The sequence below is a fragment of the Hemiscyllium ocellatum genome, chromosome 1 (genome assembly GCF_020745735.1).
Source record: "Hemiscyllium ocellatum isolate sHemOce1 chromosome 1, sHemOce1.pat.X.cur, whole genome shotgun sequence".
Lineage (NCBI taxonomy): Eukaryota > Metazoa > Chordata > Chondrichthyes > Orectolobiformes > Hemiscylliidae > Hemiscyllium > Hemiscyllium ocellatum.
The window spans coordinates 143300990-143313194 of NC_083401.1; the positions used below are offsets into that span (position 1 = coordinate 143300990).

General features: G+C 40.2%; 1 protein-coding gene across 5 annotated transcripts in view; it reads right to left on the reverse strand.

Annotated features, from left to right (window-relative positions):
* The window catches only part of alpk1 (alpha-kinase 1), a 137546-nt gene that overhangs the window by 12808 nt on the left and 112533 nt on the right, over positions 1–12205 (reverse strand). For all 5 annotated transcript variants that reach the window (XM_060826626.1, XM_060826591.1, XM_060826600.1 and 2 more), the window contains 4 exons: positions 11806–11882; positions 6765–6860; positions 4373–4477; positions 1316–3422 (listed from right to left, as the gene is read on the reverse strand). In XM_060826626.1, the coding sequence (XP_060682609.1) occupies positions 1316–3422; positions 4373–4477; positions 6765–6860; positions 11806–11882 (2385 nt within the window). The remainder of the gene's footprint in view (positions 1–1315; positions 3423–4372; positions 4478–6764; positions 6861–11805; positions 11883–12205) is intronic.

Below are 12205 nucleotides of genomic sequence, written 5' to 3' on the forward strand. Positions count from 1 at the left end.
GCCACTTAATGTCAAAGAGAGATGCTTAGATTCACTCTTGTTGGATAAGGTCACTGCCTGACCAATCCTGAATTTTGCCCACAACTTGCTACAAATAAACACATTTCTACAAAGAAGTTGTGAATGGTACAATCATTCAGGGAACCTCTCCACTTCTGCCATTATGTCATGGCAAGGTCATTGATGAAGCAGTTGAAGGTGGCATTGCCAAAGACAACACCCCCCCTAAGAAAATCCTGCACTTATATCCTGGAGCTAAGATTATTGGATTCCAACAGTGACAACCATCTTCTTTTATGTTTGATACAAACCCAGTGAAGAATTTTCCCCAATTCTCATTAACTAATTTGGTTAGGCCACTTGGTGCTATATTCAATCATTGTAGCTTTATCAAGGTTTGTGAGAAGATTTGTAGTTCTGTTCGCCGGGCTGGGAATTTGTGTTGCAGACATTTCGTCCCCTGTCTAGGTGACATCCTCAGTGCTTGTGAAACAACACAGAAGGACTTCACAGGAGGCTCCCAAGCACTGAGGATGTCACCTACACAGGGGACGAAACATCTGCAACACAAATTCCCAGGACGACGACGACAACGACAACACTTTATGTTTGGACCAGGTATGAGCAATGTTTTAATGCTAGTTAGATACCAGTGTTGCACTTGTAATGCAACAGTTTAGTACCGGATCACAATTACTTCTGGAACACAAGTCTTTTGTACTATTACTGAAATGTTTTTTGTTCCCCCCGCCTACTCCGTTGTGTGCGTGCAGGTGAGAGACACAGTGAGAGACACAAGGTGCACGAATCTTTATTCGATTTCCACCACCAGGAAGATAGGAAAACACCCGAGTGGCCAGTGACAAGCAGTGCCCTTCACAAAAGGGCAATGCTGTGTGATCAAACAGTGAAGGGGAGGGCAGGGATTAAATCAAAATAGAGTTGGAGGGGGAAATAATGCACTCCACTCCCTGCGGCGCCCACCTCTCCCTGAACATCTCCAGGGTGTTGGTAGAGACCACGTGCTCCTTCTCCAAGGACACCCGGGCCCTAACGTAACCACGGAAGAGGGGCAGGCAGGCGGCCCTAACGACCCCCTCCATGGCCCATTGCCTGGACCTGTTTATAGCCAGTTTGGCCAGGCCCAGGAGCAGACCCACGAGGAGGTCTTCAGACCTGCCCTCCCTCCTCCGCACCAGGTACTGAAATGTTTTTAAAACCCATAGGAGATATGTAGAATTAATCATAAAAAAGTACTCTAATTTATCTAATGATGCTATTAAAATATATCTAGAATGAATAAAATAAAACTTACTGCAAGTGTCTTTTAGTTTCTGAGGATAAAATACTCCAGTGCCCGCAATTCTCTCTGTAAGCCACTCATGGGTAACACCAGCAAACAGCATTTTATAATCCTCATCAGTTATAACACGCTTCTCAAAGGTTTGTTTCTTTCTTGAAAGAAACACAAAGGAACTGCTGCTTGAACTCACTGATGGACTCAGATAGCCAAAGTCTGAGCAATTGCTTGAAAAGAAAGGTGATTTGTACCATGATTTAAGAGAGGTGCTGGAGTTGAGGCTGCTTTTTAGAAACTGGTTACTCAGTCTGTCATCTTCACTTTCACCTTCTTTGAGTGATACTTTCTCCGACCCTTTGTCACATTCCTTTGCATCATGAATACATGCTTCTTGTTTCTTGCTTTCATCCAGATGTGTGGGTTCAACCTCAGAGACTCCTCCAATACTTGGAGGACTATTGCTGTCTTCTGAACCATCAACAGTTTCTGCAGTTGGGTCAATTTCCACCATTACGAAGGACCCACTTTCCTGTGAAGAAGACAGGCTTTTCTTTGTAAAGTTGCTCAAATTATTACTGCCAACTGAGGCAGGGTTAACTGTATTTGAAGTTGGCTGAAGACAAGAGGATTTTGCATCGTCATATTTATTTGGGATTGGAAGTACTTTGTCATTGTCCAAGCCATCTGCAGTTTCTGCATCAGAGTCAACGATCTCAAATGAGCCACTCTTTTCTAAAATTGAGGAGGTAATTTTTCCATTGCCTTTTGAATCTGCATCATCAGGTCTAGAAGTATGATATATGGTCCTATAATTTGGATGAGAGAGAGAGGAGGGGCTTTGATCAGATGTTGCGATCTTACTGCAACTACCTGTCTTGTTATCTTCTTCAATGTCATCAGCAGTATCTTCATCTGGATTAACATCACATGACTTATGGTCTCCTAAGGATGAAGATGAAGGATTTTTCTGCCTCCCATTGCTTGAAGTATCGTTGTCTGCTGCAAATTGTAGAGACAGCTGTTGCACTGGCGGAATGATGGACTGCAAAGCACTATTATTCAATTTACTGTCTTTGCTATCAATTTCATCAGTTAATATTGTTGAGCACTCTGTGTCCACACTGAGCAGAAATGGTGTCCTTCCAACCTGAGGTAGCCCACAGCCTTTGCTGCTGGTCACTTCCTTACAACTAATAGAAGATCCTGATTCAGAAGCTTTGAAGCAAAAGTTCAAGGAAGGGCTGGAACCTTCCTTGTCATTCAAACATTCTGTGCACCCTTTGTTTGTGTTACCCTTTCCCTCTGATGGTATATCATCCAATTCTGTCTCAGCATCTATCAAAACATATGATGCTTCACCAATAAAACAATTATTAGGAGTGCCATTGTTTTTCAGACAATCAACATGTTCCTTCTCAGTGCTCTGGATTTGTGCTGTTGTGTTGTCTTTCCTTGTTATTGCCTGGTTCAGTAGAGGGTTTTGAAGAAGATCATGGTTAACAGAGTGAAGTGTGCTTATGTTGGCATCAGCTGTATCAAATTCTTTTGTTTCTGTCTTGAAAGCAGTTATACAGCTATGTGCTGATGACTCTTTGTTATTTTGTTGTCGTCTGCAAGTTCTTTCAAATACTTTGCATATAGTTGCATGATACTGTGTATGTCTTTCAAGGACTTTCTCAAAGGTCATCTTTCCCTTCACTATAGGCTTATCCCAATAATGCTTGTAGTGGTCAGGGACATAGGACTTAACATCCGAATTGCAGAGATCCTTTATTTGCAGATGAACTTTGACTTGGCCTATCAGTTCCATGATTTCCTGTGCCAAAGCTTCCTGGGTTTGAGTGCAGTACAGGTATAATTTTTTCATCGCTTCTTTACATAATTGCCTTGCCTCTGTAAGATTTTCACTCTGATCTGTGAGCCACCTGCACACTGTTGTAAGAGAGAAAGCTGCTTTAACAAACCCATGCAGTTCCTGCTTACTTGTTATCATTTCACCACCTCTGCTGGTGAGGAGACCAATTTCAAAAGCCTCCTTTGCTTGAGAAAGGTAGAACTGTCTTTCATCCTCTGTCAATTCCTTTTTAAAACTATAGGAGAGGAGACAGGTTCCATAAATATTCTGGGAGAGAGGAAATAAAGAGTGACAGTTAAAACTATTTCTACTTCAATTGCTTTGGCAATAATTGAGGCACTTATTCCACATTATTCCAATATTACTGGCTTATGTACGGTGGGATTTGATCATCTGACCATGATCTGACCCTATCAGAAGTGGTGCAGGCGTCTGTGGACAGAATGGTGAAAAGTAGTGGTGAATGGTGAAAACCTGTTTTCCACTTGCAGAAATATTTATTCAAAGCTTTCCAAATGCTTCTGAGTCAGGAACCCCTAATTTCTGCTCCAATTAGCTCATTCTGGCTGTTATTGCACACACACAAAAAAAAACTCAGTCTTACTCAGACAAGTACAGCTTTGCCTGAACCAATGATGTGGCCAAAGTTAGAAATAGATCAGTTCCATGATTTTCTTTGCCAAAGCTTGCTGGATTTGAGTACTGACTAGGTGCTATTTTTTTCTCATCTTATTATTTGTAATTTGTTATCAAAAATGCCACTAAAAAACAGAAAACTAAACGAGTGACACCAATACACACTTTTTAAGACCCTGAATGTCATTGACATCTAACATCACATTTAGACACAGGCTGTTAGCACTCAATCAAAAACCTTCCAAGCCAATTAAACTGAACTTCAACAAATTTTATCCCTGGTTTTCAAAAACATCATTAAAAAACAGGTTAGCTGCACAGAAACTACAGACTAGCAGAAGCAACAGGACATAAAAAAGGTTCCGATTAATGAGAGCTTTTCTAGTTTGCATTACTGAAAGAATTCAGCAACAGTTTTCAAGCACTAAATCACATTAAATGTTGTAGTAACTCTTCATCTCTAGCCTGATCTGTATTGGCTTTTTAAGAGTCCATTTCTGGTTGAGGTTTATCATGTGGAAGTAATTTCAGTTGACTTAAAACTAAATGCATTGTCCACCTGCTAGAGGTCCCAGACTCACCAAATTTGTCAGCACAAAGAGTGGACTATACTGACTGAGCACTGCAGCCAGTTTCCCTGCTTCAGCAGCTGACAACAGTCGGTCAGTGTACTCTTCAAGCAGAATCTGAGAACCAAAAAGAAAGTTAAGTGGTATTAGTTTAATTGTTAAATATATTGGAAAATTTTGCACATTTTGTATTACTGAAGAAATGTAAAAAGACTTGTTTAATTATCAGTAAGGCTAGTGACTGAAACACTGACACGCCGTGCACAGTTTTGTGCCCTACATGAACGAAAAGGTATTTCAATCTCAGTCTTCATATGGTACGTAGCAAAACATAAAACCCATGCAGAGCATTTCCCATTTCCCCCAAAATGCCAAATACCTTTACATTTGAGATGTACTTATTATAGAAGGAAAGCCGAGTGAACAGGTGATTTCCAGGGGATTAGAATACAGCCAATGGATCTTGTAGGCCGTGTGTCAGTGATAGACAGAGGCAGAGCACTGATACTAGAAGATTGTATGTCAGTTAGAATGGTTAACAAAACCTTTACTGCCAATTTGAACATGCTGATTCAGACGTCCTGATGATCGAGAGAACAGGATCAGGGTTTCATAAATAATTTGTGAACATGCTTCAACTCAGCATACACGTTAATTTTTATAATTATTTATTATTCCTTCTTAGTATACAGTATTTCTAATGAGGAATGTATTGACCTTCTTGCATTACTCTTGGGAAAGTGATGATGAGCTGCCTACTTCGATTGCTGCAGTAGGTGTGATAAAGGTGCTTCCCTGCCCTGTTGGTGTGGACAGTTCCTTTTGACTCAGGGACAAAGGACAAAGAAGGTCAAACAAAGTCCTGATAATAACACATTAGAAGGGTAATAGTGAAAGGGAGGAATTAGTGGCAGTGAGAATGAGAGGCAAACCTGGCCCAAATTTAAGATGCTTTCCAACAAGTGCATCTGCAAAAGTAAATCTGCCCAAGTGTTTTCTATAATGTATCTGATGCAGTTTGTGACCATCTTCTACTGGGTCCCTGAATTAATGATGAACAAAGGAATAGCATAGAATGATTGCAATGCAGCTAATATGAACACAAAGGACAGTGCAGTCAATCAGCCATAATTGGTACTCGAGACTTAGTGCTAATTACCTATTTGCTGATGGGTCAGATTTGGGGCCAGCCTGAGGGACAGATCTGTGGTTATGCTAGATGCAATCATGTTGTTCTGCATTCCTTCACAATGCCCTCTCATGTTTGGACAGTTCTGAAGTCTGTAAATACTGCCTAATGGTTGCCTTTATCTGATATACCAGCACATTGAATCCTGCTGTGACAGCATCCCTGAAATTTGAATCAGTAAGTTTGACTGTAAGTGTACATAAGCCATCAAGAACCCCAATGCTAATGTCACAGAAGTTGCTTTGCATACTATGTCAGACCAGAGTTCAATTTCTGTTCAGCTACAGATGCACTGATACAAAAGCAAAGTCTTTCTGTAAATTTTGCAGTGTATTTTCAAGGACACAATTGATTAAGGTGTAAAGTTCTTATAAAGATAGCTTGTATAATTCATTCATGTAATGTGGGCGGCGCAGGCTAAGCCAGCATTTATTGCCATCTCTAATTGCTCAAAAAGCAGTTAAGAGTCAACTCCTTTGTGGGTCTGGAGTCACATGTAGGCCAGGCCAGGACATTAATGAACCAGATGAGTTTCTCCTGACACTTGACAATGGTCATCATTAGACTGTAAATGGAATTCCAAATTCCACCATCTGCCTTGGTGGGATTCAATCCCAGATCCCCAAATCATGACTAGGGTCTCTGGATTAATAGTCTAGTGATAATGCCACTTGGCCATTGCCTCTCCTTCTGATCATGGCATGGGGCTGCTCTAATTTCAGTACTAAACTATAATGGGCACAAAATGCTTCTTGAGTGGGGCCCTGATTGATAAACTGGCTGACTACTTCGACATGCAGCAGCCAAATGGGTTTCCATTCTTCTCCAGAGTGCTTTGAAGTCAGAAAGGCAGTCCTATACCGATGTGTCTCCTCCTCTGTTTTCATCGGTCTGCTTTTCCTGGTGGGGCTGTTAACCTGTCATTACTGCATGGATGGGCCTGTGACATTGGAAACTGGCTCACTCTCCTTAATAGGCTGACCAATTATAAGGTCACCTCCCTGACAGGAGGGAATTCTGATAAAAGGGGCATGTTGTAGACCCTCGTATCCATCAATGCCAGAGTCCAGTGTTTTTCTCAGTTTAACACACAAATCCTGAACCATGTCATTTTGATTTTTAAATGTGCGATAGGGTTAGGGTTAGGCCATTGGTTTCTCTTCTTACTGCATGAACACTTGCTGTTAGAAACAGAAACAGTCAAAGATGTCTTACCAGGTCCACCTCTGGGTTGTCCTTAAATCGACTGTAATCATCATCGCTCATTGAAATAAGCAGGTCAGCTAGAATGCCCAGTGAAGTGGAAATTCCCTAGAATCACAAATGATTTAACATAAATTGTTTTAAATTCCAATAGTACAAATTACTGTTCATTTACTACTTGTATGTTCATCCATATCCTTTATCATTTTGAGCTCACATCAATATCTGTATCAGTCTCTGCACAACTTAAAGTTACACGGGGTAGTGGTAACATACTGACTGCCTTAAATCAATTAAGGATGGAGGAGAGATCTTATGCACCAAACAGCGGAGGGGGAACCTGTGAGGGGTGAAGTGCACTCACCCACAAGTTGAGGCATGTATCTTATTAAATAGTTCTATTGAGGCCATTCAGTCCAAGGTGCCTATGCAGAACAACAAAGGTCTCACTGCATTCATCCCATTTTTCAGCTCTTGGCCCATAGCCCTGGAGGCTATGACCATACAAATAAATATCTAACTACTGCTGGTTCTGAATCAACCGATTCTCCTCAACCTCCTTCTTAGCCTTCTATCTCTTACCTAAATGTCCTTTGGTTATTGACTCCACGAGTAATGGAAAAAAGTGCATATCCACTATCAAGGCCTTTCATAATGTTAAATCAGGCCTCTCTCAACCTTCATGAACCAGAATGCACACAAAACGCTTAAAAGTTTACATATAATTTACAAAAACTAGTTTGTGTTGCTCCACAGAAACAAACCCTGGCCTATCCAATCATTCCTCATAGCTCAAACCCTCCAGCCCAGGTGTCATCCTGGTAAACATTCACTTTATCCTCTATTGCAATCACATTCTTTCTATGATGTAGCGACCAGAACTTCACACATAACTCCATTTGTGGCCTAACCAGAGTTTATACAGTTCCAACATAACCTCCTTGCTCTTGTGTTCAATGCTTCAAATAATAAAGGGCAAGTATTCCATATAGCTTTGACTATTTTATTTACTTGCCTTTCCTGCTTCAGGTGTGTGTATCCACAAATCCCGAAGTGCCTATGATCTTCAGTACATTTAAATGGTAGGACCATGGAAATGTAAGCCTTGTTAGCTCTCTCCAAGTACATTACTCCACACTTTCCCAGGTTGAATTTCATTTACCACCTCTCTGACCAGTCCACTGATTTCCTCCTCACTACTTACCAACCTACCAATTTTCATTTCATCTCTGAACTTTTTGAAAATCCCCTGCTGCACATTTATGTCCAAATCATTAATTTCCATCATAAACAACATGGGCCCCAGCAATAACCCCTTGCAGAATCCCATTGGAAACAGACTTCCAGTCACAGAAATATCCCTCTACCATCATTGGCTGCTTCCTGCCCCTCCATCAAAATTGGTCCAAAGTGCCACTTTGCTTTGCATCCCATGGGCTCTTATTTTCTTGACCAGATTGCCATGAGAGACCTCAAAAGCATTTGTTAAAGTTATGTAGATAACATTCATATGTGTGACCCTTGTCAGCACTCCTGGTTACCTCAAAAGGTTCAATCGAATTTGTCACATATGACTCTCTCTCAACAAATCCAGGTTGATTGTCATTAATCCATGTCCCTGCAAGTGCAAACATCCCCACCACAGATTGGGTTGATAGGCCTATAATTTCCTGGCCTATCCCTTCCTCCTTTCTAATATTCAAAGAGCTCATCCAGTTCTTTGGCATCTCACATGTTGCTGATATACCCATGTTGTCCTTTTCCTGTGCCCATGCCTTTTGAGTTCACACACTAATGACAAAATGGATAACCACATTTCCCACATTATTTTCCATCTGTTAGGTTAAGAGAGGGGATAAAAAACTTGTCTATATCCCTTAGCAGACTCTATCTTCCTCACCATTTGCCTTACCATCTTTTTGTGTCATTTGCAACTTTGGCTTTGGTACTTTAACTTTCTTCATACAGGTCATTAATGTATTTCTTAAAAAGTAATTGTGGCCCAACATCGATCCCCATGGCACTCCACTAGTTACAATTTGCCATCCTGCAAATGCCCACTTTGTCTTCTGTGAGTTCACCGATCCTCTATTCATGTTTATATATTATCTCCAACACCATGGGGCTCTTACCCTATTAAATGGCCTTAGATGTGTTATCTTTTCAAACACCTTCTGAAAACTTAAATAGATCATATTTAATGCTCCCCTTTTATCATGTTTGTTTTAGTGAATGCTTTAAGAATGATATCCGCTTCATGAAGCCATGCTGATTCTATTCCTTCCCCTGTTTCATTTGCTAAAGGGCTAATGTAACTTTGGCTCCTCTCCCTCCATACATCTTGTTGCCTGTTTTGATATTACTTACAAGCTTATCCTGAAAGTTTATTTTCTCCCTCTTTTCATTCTTTTCATCAAATTCTTTTTTTAAAAAAACATTCCCAATCCTCTGGCTCACTATTAATCGTTTCCAATTGTATATTTTTTCTCTCAGTTTGATACTATCCTTCACTTCTTTGGTTTATCATTCCTAGAATCCTTCTTTCTCACTGAAATATATCCTTACTGTGAGCTATGAACTATTTTCTTGAATGTCTACAACTGTTTCTGAGTTGTCTACTGCTAAACTTCTCTATAAGTCCACTTCAACCAACTTTGCCCTCATTCCTTTGTCATTACGCTTAGTAGAATAAACAACTGTGCTAAACCTAAGTTATGATCACTGTTTCCTTGGGCATCTTTTCCTCCAGCATTGTTTAATAAATCTGCCTCATTACATGTCACCAGATCTAAAATAGCCTGATCCCTAGTTGGATCCACAACATAGTCTAGGAAATTATCCTGAGTACATTATGAATTCCTCCTTGCGGCCCTGTCTGCCAATCTGATTATCCAAATCTACGTGGAGATTACCGTCACTCATCATTAATGTACTTCCTCTTACCTTCTCTATTAACCCCGGATATATTCTTTACCCTACCATTTAGCTCCTGCTAGGGGACCTATAGATTACTCCCACCAGTGTTTACTTAGCATTTTTATTTTTACCTCCACTGATAAGGGTGCTACATTTGTCTGTTCCAAGATCATTTCTATTGTACTTATGCCAAACCATACTAATAATACCACCATTCCTTCCTGCCTGTCCTTTCAAGCTGTCACATATCCCTAAATATTTAGTTCCCAGCTTTGATCTCCTTGCTCCCATGTCCATATCATACCTGCATTTGTACTGTTAGTATTCAAAATAAAATATGTAGATTATGTGCATTAAAGTAAAGCCTCACAAGTTTATTCCCCTTCAACCCTTTTGACTGATACTTTTCTAAGTTTGTGCACTTTGCCCCTACTTGTTCCGTTCAAACCCTTTAATTAGATAAAAGCTCCCTTTCCAGCACTAGTTTTTTGGATTGCTATGTTGCTGGTCCCAGCATGGTTCAAGTGAAGCCCATTCTGCCAAAGCATTTTCATTCCACCCCAGTACTGGCACCTGTGCCCAAAGAATTGAATGCCATTTCGCCCACACCACTCTTTCAGCAATACATTTAACTCTGATTTTATTTATCCTATACCAGTTTGCCTTTAGTTCAGGTGATAATCCAGAGATTATTACTTTGGAGGGTATGTTTTTAATTTCACCACTAACTGTTCAAATCCTTTCAGCAAATATCTTTTCTAGAAACTCCTTTCAACCATTGTGCTATTATTTCCATGACCACATTGCTCTTATATAAGTCACATTAGTGTCAAATCATGAAATACCCCACCCACTCTACCCTTGTCCCCATGGCCTCTTAAAGATCCTAACCAGCCAACCCATAGCCCCACACCCATCACTTTGTCCTTACATCCTACATGTCAACTAGTACCCACTAATATCCACTTTAGACTGACCTCAGAAACCATACTGAGATGAAATACAACTTTAAGTATCTATTTATAAATTTGATTATATTAAAGAATTCCATTCAATGCATTTAAATTACCTCAAGTACTTAACTCCATATAAAAACAACCATTTGTATTCATAATCCCATATCAAAGAAGGATAAACCTTCAATAGTCTCTGGAGCTGTCAGACTGTGAACTTACAGCTCCCTGATCGGTTGAAATTTATAGAAGCTGTCAAACAGTAACAATACCATAACAATAGTACTTAGTGTAAAGTCAACAAACAAAAATTGAAACTGCGAGCACAAGATTTTTTTTCACCTCATGGGCAGGGAATTTGAGTAACTTGACAGTTCCATAGAATTTATCTTCCCTTCACACTTACTCTAAAAGTTTGTAACATTCACACTGGGGGACAAGGCTCCACAGTAAATAGCACGTTTGAACTCAGCAATGACCAACTTGGTTTTCGCCCTTGTGATTTGCTTCTTGTCTTCATTCTTCTACTGGAAAATGGAACCAATCAGAACTGTGGGGTGGGAGATGGAATTCTTGGATCTTGGACACACTGCTGGATTTCTAAGACTCCATGAAAACATAGGTCTGGAAGTGAACTCCTTCTGCATTGGTAAGCAGAATTTTTGAAAAATAAAAGTCGCATTAACACTCAATGAACATGAATAATGGCTAATGCAGTGGATACCTTTGTTTTATATTTCAAGGGGGCGGCATGGTGGCTCAGTGATTAGCATTGCTCAGGGTCACAGGTTCGATTCCAGCCTTGGGAAGCTGTTTGTGTGGAGTTTGCACATTCTCCCCATATCTGTGTAGGTTTCTTCTGGGTGCTCTGGTTTCCTCCCACAATCCAAAGATATGCAGGTTAGGGGAATTGGCCATGATAAATTGCCCATAGTGTTAGGTGCATTAGTCAGGGGTAAATGTAGGGGAAGGGAATGGTTCTGGGTGGGTTACTGTTCAGAGGGTCGGTGTGGACTTGTTGGGCTGAAGGGCTTGTTTCCACCTGTAGGGAATCTAATCTAAAGGACGAAAGGTGCTTGTGAAACCAAACTCTAGTATGGGCTGCCATTTTCAGAGAAGAGGAGGGTTAAGTGGAAAACACACTTCACAGAAGATTATAACATGAATATATAAATCAAACAAGCCTTTTTATCTGGGTGAGGAAGCTCATAAAATCCCACAACGGAAGCCCAGATCAGTTCCGCAGCTTCATACCATAGCCCTAAAAATGAATCAGAAAATAAAGCATCAGATTTCTAGACTCTTTTTCTGAAATAGAATTCTATTTTCAGCTCAGCAGCACCTTGGACATAGTGTTGGGATCACATGCCTCAAAGTTAGACAACTTGGCCAGACAATATACATTCAAATACATTTTCCTTTTCTGGTTATGAAAGTGTTAATAATTCTACTTTTTTGTATTTACGAATGCTTTCATGTTTCTATGTGAAATTCTACATGCTTTCTGAATAATACCAATTTTTCACTACTTGGTCTTAATATTATTCATTTAGGTTTTAGACTATTATAAAGGATCTACTGAGG